General features: G+C 49.4%; 1 protein-coding gene across 1 annotated transcript; it reads right to left on the bottom strand.

Annotated features, from left to right (window-relative positions):
- Positions 1-4,163: 4,163 nt before the first annotated feature.
- On the bottom strand, positions 4,164-4,817 carry LOC121836648 (translation initiation factor IF-2-like). Its single transcript, XM_042291607.1, has one exon. It carries the CDS (start codon positions 4,815-4,817, stop codon positions 4,164-4,166), a length of 654 nt encoding a protein of 217 aa, XP_042147541.1.
- Between the last annotated feature and the right edge of the window lie 14,881 nt (positions 4,818-19,698).

Raw genomic sequence — 19,698 nt, 5'->3', positions numbered from 1 at the left:
CAAAGACTTAGCACTGGATTTTCTGTCACCAAAAAGGGGACCACACAAAGCACAGATGGAACACGAATGAAGCATCATCGTTCAGATGCGATTCATGTTCTCACTTAAAGGGGCACTGACACCCCAAAAGTCGTATATATTTTTATTGTCTAAAACGATGCAAGTTGCAGTCATAGACACGTAAAAGAAAACCGCATCGCGAAAAAAAAATTTCCCGCGTGCGCGCGCGCCTTTTATTTTTGTTGTTTGATTCTCCCACCACTCCCCTCCTCGCTTCTTTTGATTCATGACGTCAAGAATCATGAAATTTATAAACTTTGTAGGCGACATCTTTATAACATTTAATAACGGCAATCCTAAAACATGTTTTTTAACGCAATTGCGAACGCACTACGGCCCTTCTTGAAATACCAAAAATCAGGAGTTTGTTGTGGATTTGTCCTGGATTTGTATCCTCCAACGGAAAACAGGCGACACCGCTCAAAACCGGTCTGCCGCAACGCCGGCGCTCGCTCCTTTCCTCCTCGCTTTGGGTCGCCATGGCAACAGCAGGGAGTGGTGAAAGAAAGTGGACTTTCAGGACTCCGCAATATTTGACGTCAAGGCACCGGCGCCGATCGCGCAGGAACTTCGAATTCGGCATTTGGAAATTGTTTTTTTACTTCACAAATACTGAATTCCCAAATTTCAAATCTTGAGGGTCCTGGTATCGTTTTCAATCGTTTCGGATAATAAAAAAAAATATGATTTTGATGTGTCAGTGCCTCTTTAATCGGCAGTCAAGGCTGACATGACACTCGTGTTCAATCCGCGCATCGCACCGACTCCTTTTAGGAGACATAAGAAATCGTTGCTAAGGCCTCGAGTTCGTCTAGGTTGTGTTGGTTTCGTCTGCCATGAAGTGTCAATCACCGACGAAAACAAAACAAAAAAGACATTGTTGTGTCATCTGTTAAGCGAGATTTAAAACAATCTGTGAATGTCTGCTGTATCACAAAGGATGCAATAGACCTTTTTTAAAAGCTGCACCTCCACTGGTGCCAAAAGGCAGCGTGCTGTCGCAAACCGGCTGTAGCTGACAACAGAAAGAGGGCAAGCAAGAAAAGGGAGGCAAGCGGTGAGGCCATTGCAATGTGAGGAGGCATGTGACAGAGCCTTGCACGAGCCCTCGTGAAGTTTCTGAAAAAGTCCTGTTGACTTGCCGTGTTTTGTTCAGAAATGCCAAAATTCGTTTTCCTGTTGTAGAGTGACATCTGGCAATGCAATTCCTGCCTTCTGTTCTGATTGGGAAATTTTCTCCAGCAGAAATAAAAAAAATATCTCTGACCAATCTGCTTGCCGTTGGATATTTCCCACACTTCTGACGCCCGGCGTCAAAAGTCTACGGTTGTGGTTCGAGCGTCAAAATAATCTGCTCAAATTCTGGCACCCAGCGTCAAAAATTGGGCAGATTATTGTGTGGACCCGCAGATGTACTTGAGCCATTAGGGTTAGGAACAAGACAAGATAAAAGATGCACATCTTTAACTGCGATGTGAAGAGAGGAAATCGTTACATACCGTGTTCTGCACAACACTCCCTTGAACCACGGGGCCCGTCACTCCACGGGTCTCCAGAGCTGCAACGAGGGTTGGCACACTTGCCAGTAGGAAGCATTCATCACAGTGACATTACAATGGAAGTCTTCGTTGTCCGTCCCCCCTTTCTATGTATCTTCCTCATGTCTAATTACCGTTACCAACACGCTCGTTTTGTACTTAATTACAATTAGATATTCAAATTATGAAAAAATTAATGGTTAACAACCATCGTGTTGATGGTTGTTAACCATAAAGTAATAAAGGGGCTATGGCATCATAGCCCCTTTAAAGTTAGACATAAGTTACACCTGGTTTAACATAAAGAAAAATTGAGAGAAAGGTGCACACAATAAAAGCAGACACTGCACCAAACTTGCTCCTAGACTTCAAATTTTTTTAAATGAATGGTGAAAAAGCAGGAAGCTCTGAAATCTAAGCCTAAAATCCCATGCTTGACATGTGTATGCTCACCATAAAGAGACCATTTTTGAAATAATCCGAGCACTTTAACTTACGCTAGAAATATTATGGGAACATATTCTCATCTTCAGGCTGATCTCCCTTCACACAGCTTCGCACCCCAATAGACCATTTGCTATATTCCCAAGCACCCCAGCCGCACTCAAGGAATCATGAGAACGGTGTTCCTTCAGCTCCTTAATGATCACTAACTTCAACCAATTCCATGGTTACACAGCTTGAGCATAATTCGGAGTCACCCTGAAGAAGCGACTGATATACCCGAAGGACCTGTCATTTCACTTTTAAACCTTATTGTCAATGTCAACATTTTTTACACTGTGCATTCGATCCACCTTTCAATCTGGCCGAACTGCAGAAATCTCTTACAATGTTATTATTCTTGTGATTGTTGTTTTAGCAGGAGTTGCTTAAAAAGCCGAGAATTCACAACAGCAAAAACCAGGATTTAGCTCGGAGTCAGCGGGGCTGTTTATAGCATTTTTAACTTATATCAGCGTCTTTGAAGCTGTGTGAGAATGATAATAATGTAAGAGATTTCTGTAGCTCATCCAGGTTGAAGGGTGGACAGCATGCTCAGTATCAAAAACGTTGACATTGAGGAGAAATTTTAAAACCAATACGACAGGTCCTTGGGGTATATCAGGCGCTTCTTCAGAGTGACTCCGAATTACGCTCAAAAGCGGTGTAACCATGGATTGGGTCGAAATTACCAATCACTACGGAGCGCAAGGAACCCATGATTCCATGATTTCTCTAGCATGGGCCAGGGCGCTTGGGGGATATTGCAAATGGTCTATACCCCTAAAGTCTTATTTCTTGACCTTAGTCAGCTCACTTGTCTACTTCAGTTGCTGTTACTTTTGTCGTCGACATTGCACTTCTAGCGCACATTCAGTGTTTTTGTGCATATTTCACTGCTTTCGACACGGGCACTCACTTTCAACATGCCGCTTCACAAACAGTTCCCAAATTGAGACAGATCACTGTGGCCACTTCATATCACACCATGAGCGGCCTCGTTTCACCTATGTACAGCAGCAAGTTTAAAGAGTGATGCACATGCTAGTCCTGTATGCAGAACAGCAAATTGACACATGAGAGTTGACACTGTGAGTCAACATAGGGACAGCAGACCTCCAAACCCAAGAAGGATCGGCTCTCGCACTGCAATTCAATGCTTCACCATCACAGATGTCCGCTACCCTGATTTCGAAAAAGTATTCCTGTATCTGCATTCAGTTCAACTGAAAAAAAACTTATGGAATGACAGAAAATGGTAGCAGCAGTAGTACTCATTTCGGGATATGAAGCAGCTTGTTAACCCTTCAACGCAAAAACTTAAGGGAATGCGTCCTACAAAAAAATGTTTAAACATTATTTTTTATTTCACATACGCATTTTGAAGTGTGTCCTCCAGCACCACCCTCTTGCTTGCTGGGGTGCACGTAAGTGCGCTGTGGGTCGTGCCATAATCCGATTAAGCCTTCTTAAGGCATCATACCGTGATCGGATTATGACGCAGCCCACGTGCTTCCTAGCAAAGAAGATAGCGGCGCCCAGAGGACGTACCTTCAAACGTGTATATGTAATCAATTACTAAAGTCTCTTTTGGGTGCAAATGGACTCTTAGACAAAATTCTAATATGTCGCGAATTCGCAACATCGGGCAGTTAGGCCTGGACAAATAGGTTAGGCACGTCGAAGCAGAAGAAAAAAAAAGATTTTAGGAAAAACTTTTTGCAACAATGAGAAAAAAATTCTTATTAGTTTGGTGCAGCTTGAAAATACAAAAAATTTGTTTGAAAAGATAAGCCCAGTGCCTTGATTCAGTTCCATGCGCGCTATGGCTGGCAGAGCTTTCTAAAGCAGAAGGGGTGCCGCTGACACTCGTGACGCCACTGCTCCTCGACCTTATGGTAATCGCAATAATTGGGAATATTCCACTCTATAGTCCATGACAAGTCAAGAACAAAGTGGAAGTTCCTCTGACCTCTTTCCACTTTAGCAGAGCGAATGCTGGAGAGGGACAACCTCCTCTCCAGCGTTCGCTCTGCTCAAGTGGAAGGGGGTCGGAGGAACTTGCACTTTGTTCTTCACCTGTCACCATCTATAGCTAGTCATAAAAGGACTGATATAACCTGGGAGTTTCCAGATATTTGTAAATTTGGTCATACGTTCCAAAGCAGGGAGAAGATCGTCGAGCATGAAGGCCATCTGTGCTTTGCCCTCGACGACCTTCATCTCGGCCTCCTCCGCCCTGGCCTCGGCCTCCTCCGCCCTGGCCTCGGCCTCCTCCGCCCTGGCCTCGGCCTTCCCCGCCCTGGTCGTGGCCTCCTCCGCTCTGGCCACGGCCACCTCGGCCCTGGCCTCCGCGTCCTCAGTCTTTGAAGGCCCTGCCCTGGCTTCGGCCTCGGAGGCGCTGGCTTCGGTCTCGAAGGCCCTGGCTTCGGCGTCGGAGGCCCTGGCTTCGGCATCGAACGCCCTGGCTTCGGCGTCGGAGGCCCTGGCTTCGGCTTCGAAGGCCCTGGCTTCGGCTTCGAAGGCCCTGGCTTCGGCTTCGAAGGCCCTGGCTTCGGCTTCGAAGGCCCTGGCTTCGGCTTCGAAGGCCCTGGCTTCGGCTATGGAGGCCCTGGCTTCGGCCTCGCTGGCCATGGTCTGGGCCTCGCTGGCCCTGGTCTCGGCCTCGCTGGCCCTGGTCTTGGCCTCGGCTCCACGCTTGGCCTTTTCAGCAGGGCAGGCCAGGGCAGGTACCATGAGATGAGCTTGTGGCGTGCGCCCAGAAGATGCACCAAGCTATAAACAGCAAATATATGCAGTAATGATAGATTATCAGAGTTGTACAACAAAGTATAACATTGGAAGTCCTAAGCAACTGCTCCCCAGAAGTGACCTTTGACAAACTCGCAAAGTTGCATTCCTGCCGCCCACTGACTTTTTCTAATGCTTAGGAGAACGACAACGTATGTCATCTGCCCTCACAGTGCAGAGGTTACTGAACCAGTAAATCTATAATCTCCAGTTACCTCAGTGGTCTGAACAGCTTGTAGTGGGCCTGAATGAATAAATTACTAGTACACTTAAAAAAAAAGAAGTTAATGACATTGAGAAAAATAAGTCTAACCAAACACCAAAACGGCAACATCATATGAATACTGATATGCCGTCAATAAAACTAACACTTTTATAACAAAAAGGTTTCTATACATACCTCCCAACCTTTAATATCTTGGCGCAGCCTTTTCAGAAGCTTATCTTCCACACAGTTTTTCCTCTTAGAGGACTGCTTCTTCTGCAACGAGCGATTTCAAGAAAATCGGTAAGCTTTAGCAAAATTCGAAACATGAATGGAAAGTTCAGAACTTGTTCTTGAATTTCTCATTGTTTCCATTTTCAACTAACATTTTCTGCACTTAATTTTTTACACCGTCCCACTGACCTCAAAGAAAGCAAAGTAAATAAAAATTAATATTAAATTTTCTTATCTTAGTTAAGGCTCATGGATCGTGCATCGCATGTGCACAAAATATATTTATAGATAAGACATCGTTCAGCAGTTTTAAAACAAAATATTATAAAGCCCTGCTATGCAGATGTAGTCCGGTGGACTTCGTTATAAGCCATTTCCAAGAGCAACCAGAACTGTTCCATGAGGTTTGGATGCTAAAACAGCTTCTCAGTATACTATGTGTCTTTATGCAGCGGTTCCTCCTTAGAGCTGGACTTTGGACTGATCATGTTACTCTGGCATTGCGGCACCAAGCAGTACGATACCATCGCTCCTAAAGCACAGAAGCTGCTTAAGCAGGTGAGGAAGCACAAAAAATAGTGAAAAAGTAATGTTTTCTGCAGAGAGCAAAGTAAGACGGAATATCCGGCCTCGTCACTTAATCCTGAACCCCATGTCAGAATCGACCGATCAGCACTCCCATCAGTTGTGCTCGAAGCCAGTGGTGCACAGCCAAAGGGACATTGTAAAGCCTACAGATACCGTTCCCCAAAAATTGCTTACCTCACTGTCCTTCGTTGAAGAGTTCTGCTGATTTACGTATTTGTCCAGCAGCTCTTTCAGCTCGGACCGGGAGTCTGGACAACGACAAAATAAAATGTACCAAAATACAAGTTACAGCTAATTTCAACACCTGAAACACTTGACAGCCTATACACCTTTCCAAAAAACGCTCCTAGGCCCCCGCCATGTTGCTGATGCTGATGTGGCTGGTGCGACTCTCGCGCCCTATATCAGCTAGAAATTTTCTGCCACTCTCTGGGACTGTGAAGACCCGCTCAGGGCGGTTCTCTACCTATGTTTCTTGCGGTTTTGCATTCAACGTTTTGTGCCCCTCTTGAAAGTTTCCACTTAATTTTTTTTATGCATGCTGCGTACCCTTTTTGTGTTATCTTCTATTGTGAAAAATAAGGCTGGTAAGTGCCTGCCATTCAAGCTTTTCTGCTCGACATCCACGGGAAACGAAGGAGGTGAAGGACGTCGAACGACCCTCGACGCGATTTTGCGAACATTGTTCTCCCCCCTCCCCGAGATAATCCGCGTAGAATCCTCAGTCATCTCCAAAAATAGTTGTCCGGGTTGGGGTGAGAAACGGGTCAGTCGCGTTTGTTTCTTTGCCTTGGTGCGGTTGTGAAAAAAGGAAGCTCTCCCCAAAACGTGTCCAAAACGAAGTCATCTCGGATTCCGCCCCGATCGTCAAGATGTGACTGTCGTCGACTGTGACTGTGTTATTTGAGATCTTTCTCAAATAAATTCTTTTCGGATAACGCTGGATTGTGTGGTACGTACGATATATTGTTAGGATGTTAACACTTCCTCAATGCGGAGGGCAAGTTTGTCTGCTTCTTGCGCAGGGGATAGCGGTGACGTCAGAACGCCGAGCCCTGATTGGCTGATCGCGACCCCCTATTTGAGCGTCGTCTGCTCCTTTGCAACGTCGTCTGCTCGCAACGTCATCTGCGTCTGTCTTACCTTGCCTGTGACTTTCGGAAGTGTAGAGGCCAGATTCACGAAACGATCTTACGGCAAAAATGTGCGTAAGACAAAACTTAACAAATTCGTATTCACGAAACGAACATTTCTTAAGTTTTGCGCAGGTTACGACGAAATCCTACGACAGCTCTGAAGCTGTCTTACGCACTTCTTACGATCAAATCAGCGTGGCCGACAGCGTCGCAGTCGCGACGACCCACGGACGTTTATTTCTCTACGTGCGCTTCTCACGCTTCGCGACTTCAAGCAGCAAGAAAAAAAGTAAAAAGTACTTGAAACAGACCACGACGAACAAGAACGCTGAATCCAAAAACACCCGGGAAAAGCTCCAACGGCCAGGGTTCCACCAAACGCGACCAAGCGAGCTCGGCAGTTAGCCCTAGCAGGCACTCCGCGATTCGGCGACCGTCTGCCCACGACCGGCTGGCGTGCTGAAGGGAATATGCCCGCGCGACCCTCGTGAATCCTTCCCGTATTATACTTTGATCGCTGACCTCAATTTTAGATTAAGAGGTCAATTTCTTCCTCTTGTTATCTCCTTGTTTCCCGAGGCAACGGTGATGCTCGCCGTTGAAAAAGCGGTGAATCTCCGACAGACGCAGGAAAGTTAAAGCAGCCATCACTTTGACTAGCAGACGTAAAGCAGACGACATTAACTGCGCCAACCCGCCGACGCCGTTAAAGAGTGAGGGGTCTCGCCACACACTAATGGAGGGGGAAAGTATTTGGGAGGGAACTTGCGGACACTAACACGCTCACTCTCGGTTCTTAGCAAGCAAACCTCGGCGCCTCGGGACACCTCGCCAGTGAGTCCTTTGACTTCCCTCCTTGATGCGCGTCTGCTAGTTGTTCGACAAAAACATAGTACCGCTCGAGTTATTTCGTCTGCCTTCTCTGAAAGGCGAAGTCGAGTTCGCTCGTAAAGACCTGCACTTTGTGGTCGGTTTGCCTTGCTGCATACCCGACCCGGAGGAATAACACGGAGCCAACGGTTTCAACAACAAGAAACTACATTTAATAAGACAAAGACAATCACAATACTAACATGGTTATTTCAGCTCGGCGGAAATCGGCCGACTGCCCTCGCGCCGCTCCTGTCTCGCCTTATCTAACCGAGCGGCACGAGGCGCGCGTGGCCGGCTGCTTCCCGAATGATGGCCGCGGTATTTTGGGTACCGGGCAACCGTGTGCCCCCACACTCTCCCCCCTTAACAATCGGGCATGTCTATCACGATGTCGTCAGCGTCGAGGGGTGGGGTGCGTTAGCGCAGGAGGTCCGGCCGGCGGTGCTGGATCAGCGCGATGGCCCGCTCTAGGTCGCGCTCGTTCAGCCTGTTGATGCGGGCGATCCTGTCCGCGTCTGCCCTTTTACCGTGCAGCTAGCCACGGATGTGGGCCGCTCTGGATATTTCTGGCACCCCACAGAGTGGGCAGTGGAGGCGCAACTCCTCGGCTGTATATTGCGCAGCCGGCTCTGTGGGGTGGCAATCTTCGAGGGTCCGCCTGCAAAATGGCTCCGGAATATTGGCTGGACGGCAGCCGTTCTCGGGGCGGGGCTGCTCTCTCCAACGCAGGTCTGATGCCCAGCCGACAGAGGTGGCCCCCTCCAGTACAGTCCAGGTGGCGACGGATCGTTGTGGCCGGCTGCTGCACCGTCTGCATAGGCCGGGTCCGTTGGGCCGTTCTGTAGGGGGTGGCCGTGGTCCACGGCGCCCTGGGCCGCCCCTGCCGCGCCGACGTCCTTGGTGGCCCTGCATACCATGTGCCCGGCCGCCATGTCGTTCTGATGGCGGGGTGTGGTGACGGTTGTTGTCACGGGCCATCTTCGTGAAACAAGAGAGGGCAGGGCAGGTGTTTAGTTGCGAGCAAAGTTTTGCTGCTACCCCCCTGCCAAAAAGTTCCAAATAATGGATCTGAGGTGGGCACACGATCGTCCCCCCCTCTCTTGAAAGGGGAGCAGATCCGTGAAAGTAGAAAACTACCCCCAAAATGCGAGAGAGGCGAAGACAGGAGACACAAAAAGAAGGTTCCTCTCTCCTTTGCGTCACCGACGTCGCAGGTTATACCGCTGCCTTGGTGGAGACAAGGGGTGTCCGGAACACGACTGCCGTCAGTGTCGTTCCGGTCCTGCGAGGGATCTTCGTCTCCTGCTTTAAAAAATGTTTAAGGTCGGTGACATGAACAGGTCCGGTTTCCTCACTAGACTCACAATGAACTAGTTTGTAAGCGAGTGGTGAGCACTTTTCACGCACGCGGAACGGACCTTCCCACCTGTTGGCGAGGGAGGCTGCGAAGCCTCGAGTGGCGTCGCTCAGTGGGTGAGTACGCCGGAGCACAAAATCTCCCACCTCAAACAACAAGTCACGTCGCCCCCGGTTGTACTGTTCAGTCTGCTGTACCCGGGCGACGTCGAGATTTTCTTTGGCCTCTCGAAGGTTATCGGAGAAGCGCTTTCGCAGGTCCTCTGCGAACTTCACGTAGGGGCGAGGCCTTCCTCCAGACTCTGTAGAAAGGGGGCTGTTAGAAAGCGGGAATGCGAGCTCCTTGCCGAAATTTAATTGGGCAGGAGTGAGACCCGTTGACCGATTAGTGGTTGTACAGGTTGCGAATGCGAGCTCGGGCAGTTTCGCGTCCCAGTCCTTGTGGCGCTCGGTGTAGGCCACTAGCATCATCTTAAGGTTCCGATTTACCCTTTCCGTGATGTTTGCTTGCGGGTGGTACGGCGAATTTCTTTTGTGCTTGATTCCCAGTACCGCGCATGCGTCCACAAACACCTTACTCGTGAGATAGGAGGCATTATCGCTTACAAGCTGTGCAGGAAAGCCAAACCTAGCGAATGTTTCAAGTAGACACTCCCAGATTTTTTGCGAATCTAGCTTCCGCAATGGAAATAACTCAACCCACTTCGTGAAGTGGTCGGTTACCACGAACAAGTACTGATTGCCGCGGGTACTATGTGGGAAGGGGCCCATGACGTCACAGCAACAAATCTGCCAAGGGCTCTGCCTCGCGATTGGTTGCATGAGACCGGGGGGCTGGCCACCACGTGGTTTTGCCTTCTGGCACACCGAGCAACTACGAGCATATCGGAGCACATGTTACCTCATGCCTGGCCAGGTAGCAATTTGGGATAACTTTTCGTAAGTCTTGCTCCCACTGCTGTGTCCTGCCAAGCCAGAGTCATGCATGTATCGGATGAAAAGCTTACATAGCTTGCGGGTTATCACGGTCCGGAATGCCGAGGCATCTAGATCGTCGTCGGCCTGGGGATGTAGCGCAGCAGGAGGCCGTCGTCGCTCATCAAGTAGGAGTCGAACTCCTCGTCACTTGGGTGGTCGACTGGACCTCTTGCGGCCAGCCAAGCGGACACGCGTTGGCAGAGTCCGTCATCCAGCTGCGCCTTGCGAAGCTCCTCGCGGCTCACCAATGTACCCCACCGTGAATCTGGGGATCCTCGTGTCGTGGCCGCGACGGTCACCAAGCCATGGGTATCCTGCGAGTGTTCCTCGGGAAGTGGAGCACGAGAAAGCGCATCAGCAACTTTGTTAGTTGACCCCGGTTGGTACACAATGGAGTAGTTGTACTGTTGTAGCGTAAGCGCCCAACGAGCAAGACGTCCAGCTGGATTCTTAAGTCCCCTTAGCCATGATAGCGCTAAGTGATCAGATTGAATCTGGAACGTTGCGCCATCTAGGTACATATCGAAGCGCTTCAAAGCATGAATAATGGCGAGACATTCACGTTCTGCGACACTGTAGTTGCGCTCGGCTGGAGTTAGCGTGTGGCTCGGGAAAGCAACTGGCCGAAGCACACCGCCATACTCCTGCAGCAAGACAGCACCCAGGCCACAGTCGCTTGCGTCTCTCTGCAGAACGAACGGCTTGTTCAAGTCTGGGAGCTGTAAACAAGCGTTGTCAGTCACGGCTTTTGAAAGGGCTGCGAATGCACATTGTTGTTGTTCGGCCCAACACCACTTGTCGCCTTTTTTTAGAAGGTGATTGAGCGGTTGCGATATCTCGGAAACAGTGTGGAATGAAATCCCTGTAGAACGGAATCATTCCGAGGTATCTTTGTAGGCTCTTTACGTCATTAGGCTTGGGTATTCCGTTAGCGCGCGCAACTTATCTTCGTTGGGGCAGAGCGTGCCGTTATCCACAACGAATCCAAGGAGGTTAATCTTGGGCGCGGCTAACTGAACCTTTCTGGGATGAATCGTGAGCCCAGCATTACGCATTCGCTCAAGTACAATGTGAAGGTGCTCGACATGCTCCTCAATAGTTCTTGAGAAAACAACCACGTCATTCATGTATGCCATGGCAAATTCATACTTTGAGTTCCCAAGTACAACATCCATCAGGCGTTGAAAACTGGCTGGAGAGTTAGACAAGCCAAACGGCAGTCGGGTGAACTCGAACAACCCTCTGTGGCAGATGAAAGCCGTTTTTGGAACGTCTGATGGGTGAATCTCGATCTGAAGGAACCCGCTACTGCAATCCAGCGTTGTAAACACGGTCGCGTTACCCAGCGCGTACATCACAGGAAATGCTGGGGAAAGGGTAGCTGTCTTGTACGGACACATCGTTAAGCCGCCTGTAATCCACACAGAGTCTGGCTGTTCCGTCTTTTTTCGGAGCGAGAACAACGGGGAATGCCCAGGGGCCCTTCGACTCACGTACTGAACCGGTGTCGATCATTTCCTCGAGCGCCGCATCTAGAGTGCCCTTTTGTGGATGCTGATCGGTCGAGGGTTGCACCTCCGAGGCGCCGCGTCACCGGTTTCAATGCGGTGCAGCAGAATGTCGGTCTTTCCAGGTGTTTCCGTGAACATCGGTGAGAAAGACTCCAGGACGGCTTGCAGCTCCTGCTTCTGCTGGCTGCTTGCGGGGCATTGTCACAACGAATCTCAAACGCCGGCAGGCAAGACGTCTGGCACCGTGGTGAAGTGGGCTGCAGCGGTCGAGTTAGGGATGCAGTCCTCCCTTTTGGTAAACGGAGTCAGCTCCGGTTGTTGTCTCAGCCGATGTCCACCACCAGAAAAGTCGAGTGTCATGCTTTCGCCTGTAATGAAATCTCGGCCCAAGATCACGGGTACCACAAGTCCTGGCAGATAAAGAAATCGCTGACGCCGCTTCTTTCCATTAAACCGAATCTGCAGCCTCACGGCTCCTCCAGCGGTTATCGCTGTACCAGAAGCTAGCTGCAAATGGGTTTCGCACTCCCGGAGGCTTATCTTTTTTGCTTTGCAGAGTTCGAAAATGAAATCCCCTATGAGCGAGTTAGCGGCCCCGGAATCCGAAAGTGTGGCAATGGGAAAATTGAGCAGTGAAATCGTCATGCGCGGTTCAGTGATATTAGGCTAGGGGTGGATTCGACATACCGATGGAATTTGTGCCACGGCCTCACTGCTCCCAGGGACTGCAACGGCCGTCGGCGAGTGGCTGTCTGGTTTCAGCGTCACCGGCCGTAGTAGTTTCCCTGGTTCTGGTTCCGGCCCTTTGCCGCCGTCTCGTACCACCTCTTGTTTGTAGTGTCCAGAAGTCTTGGACACTGGTTTCGGTGATGGCCGGGCTGCTCGCACTCGTAGCAGCAGTCCGACGACAGTTGCCTGCTTTGGCCACCCGCACCGAGGTCCCGTCGGACCGCCTCCAGTGATTGGATAAGGAACCACTGTGGGAAAGCCTCCACCAGGCTTGCGACTGGCTGTTGTGGGGAGGGCTTCTTCCATTGCGGCGGGGGTCAATGCTGCTGGGCTGTGGGTTTGCGACCGCACCGTGCCAGTTTTCGCCAGCACTTGCAGGAGCAGACTGATGAGGATGGTTCGCTTGGGTGGTGGTCTCCGTTGGGCCCCAGCTTACGATAGGGCACGGCCAACGACCTCCCACCTGCCGTGGCGACCCCAGCCCGAAACCCTCACGGGCCTCGCTGTGGCCTCCGGGGACCTCTCAAAGAGAGTTAGGCGAACATACGCTTATCCCGCACGGGAGATCACCATGCATACCATGCCAACTCTCCTGGTTGATGTCGTGGGGAAGGGAGGTCTCGTTCGGACAGTCCACTTGCGTGGAGGCCTCGGGGCCCCGCCTTGCGCATGCCGGTTTGAGCGTGTACTTGGCTGGTGGCGGCGGCACGTAGTTCCGCTCGGCATGAAGAGCTTTCTCGATGAGGCGGGCGCCCTGGGCTAGCTCTTCAAGGGTCTCAAAGGTGCAGTTCATCAGGTAGACGTGGTACCTTGGGTGACACTGTCTTCTGACCCGAGCTACTCTGTCAGACTCCAATGACTTCGGGTCCGCCCTCTTGAAGAGCTCTTGCATGACCTGAACGTACCGAACCAGACTTTCATCCGGGTGCTGCGTCCCAGCCTCGAGCTCTCGGAGAATCTGCGTCGCGTAGCCTGCAGGCAGGAACTCTTCTCAAGCCTTGTCTGGAAGTCTGCCAGGCTGGAGAAGGGGGCCTGTGACCCCAACGAGCACCTGGCGCTGGCTTGCAACGCCATCGGGACAATCCGCGCCACGATGAAGGCTTCCGAGGCACCAAAGGCAAGGTGGTACGTCTGCAGCTCGCCCAGGAAGTCTGCCACGGACTTGACGTCGTGGCAGTGTAGTCTGGGCTCTCGCGGTGGGGTTTCCTGCTGGCCAGGCGTGTGGCCCAGGCGCTGCATCACGGAGTCGCACATCTCCGTGACCTTCGTGAGCAGGTTCATTTGTGCCGCTGCGGCCATCGCGGCTTCCTGCTCCCACGTGAGCATTCCCTGCAAGCACAGAAAAGGAAACGCCCCCCAAAAACCCAACACAAGCGCGCAAAACGATTGCCGCGGTCACAAAACAAGCAGTCAGAAACACGCCAATACAACAAACGTGGACGTGACGGAAGCACGAAACAACGATAGAAAACACGGGGAATATGAAAAAGCCTTACCGAAGGAAGAAACCAAGCCCCGTGAAATTCCTGCGAGTGGGTAGCATACCACGGTTGGGCGCCATTGTGGTTGGTTTGCCTTGCTGCATACCCGACCCGGAGGAATAAGATGGAGCCAACGGTTTCAACAATAAGAAACTACATTTAATAAGACAAAGACAATCACAATACTAACATGGTTATTTCAGCTCGGCGGAAATCGGCCGACTGCCCTCGCGCCGCTCCTGTCTCGCCTTATCTAGGCGAGCGGCACGAGGCGCGCGTGGCCGGCTGCTTGCCGCCACCTTGCGGCCAATGATGGCTGCGGTATTTTGGGTACCGGGCAACCGTGTGCCCCCACAACTTCCGAAATTCGCAGGAAAGGTAAGACAGACGCAGACGACGTTGCAAGTAGACGACGTTGCAAATGAGCAGATGATGCTGAGATAGGGGGTTGCGATCAGCCAATCAGGGCTCGGCGTTCTGACGTAACCGCTACTTCCTTTCTCATGCGCAGAAGACGAAAATGAGCCCACTTGCGAGGCGTATTGGATGTCCGTGTCCTGTCCATCGGTAAACACGTTATTTGTGAGCGTGAAAAATGCATGCCTTTCGGCCCTCTTCTGTTGCAATTTATTTTTGACTGCGTAGTGCTTTGTCGTTTCACATGCGGCGAATCCCACGGCGCCGTCAAAGCTTATCGTAAGAAAAAAAACACATAACTAGAACTATACATTCCAGTCGCATTCGTTCTGTTGCGCGCATACCCAACAAAAATAGTTTTGTTTTTTGTTTTTTTCCCTTTTTTTTTTTCAAATGAGGCACAATGCTTTCTTAATGTCCTCGGGAAAATACATGTGCCATGAAACACAAAATATAGCGGGAAAAGACGAGAATTTAGCCACCAGCAGCGTTTGAAACTGCGCCTACGCAGGCTGCGCCTATTGAAATCACAGTCCGCTCGGTTAGGGTTAGGAGGGATGCCGGTGAGAGTCTAGTCTCACCGGCGTCCCTCAGTGACTGGGCTCGAAAACGGTTTGTTGCCCCTGGGGTCGAGTGTTTTTTTGGAAAGGTAAAGCAGCACGTGCAGCCTGCCCAAACCTAGCAAGCCCGTTCCGCTCATAGAAAGTGTGGAATAAACATAAAAAGAGAATAACGTACCTCCAAAGCGGACAATCTGTGCTGGGTGCAGCGTCGTGGATCCGGTCGCCCGACCGGCTTTATCTGCATTCGGCCAATCGACCTTCACCCAATGTTTCATCGCTCCCTCCTTGTACTTTGGCCAAGCTTTAGAGTTGTGAGTCGCCGGATCATAATCTCTAATTAGTTGGACTGTCTCCACCGCCATAGAGCCATCAACAAAACTAAACAGTGCTAAACTATCCATAGCACTGGCACTGTTCTGACTCTTGTCGCGTCCGGCCATCTTATCTCTCGGTTTCGGATTTGGATCTGGATGTTACCTTCAAACCGAAACTGTCTAACGGCTCCTTGACTTCCTTGATTCAGTTAAATGCAAGAAAACGGTGTATACTAGAAAAACTGGCTGACGGCCATCTTCGAAGAAACACGAAACATGCAAACTGCGAAGAATACCCGAAGCTGTGAAGCATGCCATATACAAATGTTAACAAAATTGCCGAAGTGTGGCTTTTCTGCCATTTCGCAGGAACTGAAAACAAGGCTGTGTTGGTTCCTGAGCACCACATGTTAATCAATATGCTCCTGTAATCGGTGTTTTGCGACTGTTTTCCACTTCATGAAAAAGAACGCAATACTGTTTGGTGCTTCCGATGGTAAGGAGGGCTAGCACAGCATCATACCTGCCAACTTTTCCGAATTTTTCGTAAAATGTATGAATTGGGACTAATTTTACGATTTTATGAATCTTGCTTCAAATCTTACGAAACACATATTTTTTAATTTTTTTTAAATTTTTTTTTCTTGTTGTTCTTGTAACTCTGTTGTTGGCGGTATCTTGCACCGCCACAAGAGGACGATAGGTGCCGTCCACAGCAGCGTCGTTGTTTTTGCTATCCGTCTATCCGGTGGCCACAGGTCGAAAACCAATCCAAAGCTCAGAGCCTTTGTTTGTGTGTTCGGCAATGCACGGGTGCACGTTGGTTCGGTGTGTTCAGACGTTGTTGGGCCTCATTGTGTCGGCCAGTTTCGAGGCGAGAAGTACGGCGTCTGTGTTTGTTGCACATGTAACTGTAGCATTCTTCTGGTCACTGTGGCTTTTCAGGTGTTCCTGAAGTCCTACACGTCGAAATTTTTGTTCTTCGTGCCGCCCAAAAAGTGAGAAAATTTTGGATTCTGTAGCACGTGCATGTGTGATGTAAGCGTTTCGCACGCTGGCTAGGCTGACATTAAGCTGCACATCGCTTCGCATAACCCCCCCTTCCCCCCCCTTCCCCCCCCCTTCCCCCCCCCCCCCCCCCCCCCGCCGCCGCGGGTGCGGGACTTTTACGAATTCGAAAGTCCACAGGTTAGCAGGTATGCACACCATATAGTTTGTTCAGTGCTGCCAAATTTTCTTTTGAGTCGCGGCAGTCGCAGCTCAAGCTTCCACGGTTACCTGTCCGTTATGTGTAAAAGAAAGAAAAAAAAAAAGGGTGAAACAAACATCTGTGACCAACATGCTCAGTTCATCTTCCAGAAATACTAAGGAGTTTTGTCTCAGCATATATAAATAAAGCCTGCGGTGCTGCCAAGGGGCGCGGCTTAGAAACGAAGCCCTTTGCTCTTTGTTAGCAATATATATGTGCGCTATGGGAGTGATAAAAAAAAATATACTGGTGGATAAGTTGTGCTACCTGACCTACAAATCGACAAAAAAAAGGAAAAGGTCCAATAAATTTAATAATTTAATTTATTGGACCCAGTTTACTGATCACTGGCGGTCTCTCTAGCATGCCATCAAAAAGGTCAATCGTCTACAAGCTAGAAATTCGCCTTAGTAATAAAAATCCAGTTATATTTTCTACATATCATTCCGTTAGTCACGAGAGTCTGCACGCTAAGCAATACCTGTTAATGATATTCTCATATCCTACCCGTCTACAGAGGAGTCAAACCTCGCTGTAAACGTCACATTGGTTTAACACATATTTGAAGATTAGGGAATACCAGTCATTCACCACTCATCTTGATGACCGTGATAACGCTGCAGACAACTCATCAAGTGTTATGATACCCATTGAAACCATTTAACTCGAGCACTTTTGGGCGCTCACCAAGGGCGCGCACTAAGGGCGCTCGCATGGACCAACTTCAGCGCATCTGTGAACAAATACATAAGCCTGAAGGAGAGATACAACAGGCGTCTTTCATTCTTTTGTAGCCCGTCACAAACACACTCAACTTCTCGTATGCCGAACATACCTTTCAGAATTAAAAGTAAGCACCACGCCGTGTTGAGATGCCTAAAACACCGTGTTCGTAGTTTAAGTGAGTGCCTTCCCATTTTTTCTCGCTACATATCTAAAAACGCAGGGACAAACGGGCACGAGACTCGCTTCAAACGCTACAGCTATCCGATTACTGGTGAATAAAAATAAAGGGCACAGTGGCATCTGACATTGTGATCTCCCAATATATTTAGTGGGAGGCATTTCGTGCTAAATTTAGTGTTCCATGCCGTACATAGGACAAACAGGCCAGTTACAAAACCTCTCCAATAACGGCAGTCACCATAAAAGACGGTGTTTTTTACTTAATGTGACATCTTCAAAAGTAGGCATCGTTTTCACATTGCAGCTCTAAGTTCTCTATGGGCCTCCTAAATCGACATTCAGCATCCTATTTCCACTTCCAGGATGCGGACCTCCGGCGTCCTTTTTAGGGCAGTGTTCATCATTCTGTTTAGGGTCCAGTGACGCAAAACCGTGGTTGGGCTATTGCCAGCCCGCGGCAGCACCTTGAGAGTGAAAACCACCATAGCAACTTTGAGCAGAAGCTCTAGAAGTACCTGTATCTATGATGACAAGTGAAACATTACTTCTTTGATTAATTGTAATCTTCTCATCATATTGTCAACAAACTTTGATCACGCAGATGGCATTCTGTTACTGTTATAGCTGCCTACTGAATAGATGCAGCCGTAAAGCAGTTTCCAAGCAAATCACAGGTGACTCATCCACATGGTGTTGTGGGTTCTCGATGCCGCCAAAATACAGCAGCCACCAGTGTACGGACAGTGAGCACACTATGATTGAATGGACGAAGGAGGTCTTGCCCGGCTTTCAAAAAAGCCTACTGTGAGCGATAGACTTCTGGGTGCAAGGAACAACTCATCTTCTGCCTCGATCTGCTAGAGGTTTTGAAATAAAATAAATAAGCAAATAAAACGTTTGTAGCCATCATGGCCCTAAGGACAGCCACTTGACTTATGACTGACGATCAATAAGCGTTCTAAGGCGGCTAGGCGATATGAAGCACACCAGCACCGTTTGCCATATAATACATACACAAGACACTGAAGGGTACGCATGATTTTTTCAGAAATGCCCGTAGCTTGGTACTATGCAATTTTAACATAAACCAAAGGCATCAAGTGGAGACAATGCACCTTGATGCCCCTGCAAATGCCCAGAGGGCTTCAGCCTTCGGACAGGTCATTACTGCAAGCATAAATGACAACAAAATCGAGTGATGTCAGCCTCACTTGACGACACAAATTGGCTAGTCTGAGAGCAGTCACGCCATCAAAGCTGAAGGTGCAGACGTCTGTGTCACTGTGCAGTGGAGGTCTTGTCCGATTCATAAACTTGGGCTGGCTGTCGCCAGTCAGAACACCACACAATAGGACAACTAGTGGACAAGACGAAACAAAGAGCAGAAAAGGTGAACACACTGAGACTGAATGCACGAAGGTCTTGCCCGGCTTATAAAAAGGCCTACTGTGACTGATAGACTTCAGGGTGCAGGGAGCAACTCATCATCTGCCCCAATGTGCTAGAGTTTTCAAAATAAAATAAATGAGCAAATAAAAAGGTTGTAGCCGTCAAGGCCCATAGGAAAGCCACCCGACTTATGACTGACGGTCAATACGCGTTCTAAGGCGGCTAGGCGATATGAAGCACACCAGCACCGTTTGCGGAATAATACATAGACAAGACGCTGAAGGGTTACGCATGATTTTTTCAGAAATGCTTGTAGCTTGGTACTATGCAATTTTAACATAAAACAAAGGCATCAAGTGGCGACAATGCACCTCGATGTCCTTGCAGATGCCCAGAGGGCTTCTGCCTTCGGACAGGTCATTACTGTCAACATAAATTACGTCAAAATTGAGTGACGTCAGCCTCATTTGACGACACAAATTGGCAAGTCTGAGAGAAGTCACACCATCAAAGCTGAAGGTGCAGACGTCTATGTCACTGTGGAGTGGAAGTCTTGTCTGATTCATGAACTTCAGCTGGCTGTCGCCAATCAGAACACCACACAACATGACAGCCAGTGTACAAGACAATAAAAAGCCGAAAAGGTGAACACACTATGATTGAATGCACAAAGGAGGTCTTGCCCGGCTTACAACAAGGCCTACTGCGACTGGTAGACTTCTGGGTGCAGGGAACAACTCATCTGCCCCAATCTGCTAGAGTTTTCGGTATAAAATAAATGAGCAAATAAAAAGTTTTTAGCCGTCATGGCCCTTAGGAAAGCCACTCGACTTATGACTGATGATCAATACGCGTTCTAAGGCGGCTAGGCGATATGAAGCACACCCGCACCGTTTGC

This window comes from Ixodes scapularis, unplaced genomic scaffold (genome assembly GCF_016920785.2).
Source record: "Ixodes scapularis isolate PalLabHiFi unplaced genomic scaffold, ASM1692078v2 PGA_scaffold2__306_contigs__length_199485367, whole genome shotgun sequence".
NCBI lineage: Eukaryota > Metazoa > Arthropoda > Arachnida > Ixodida > Ixodidae > Ixodes > Ixodes scapularis.
This window is presented reverse-complemented; position numbering and strand designations above follow the sequence as displayed.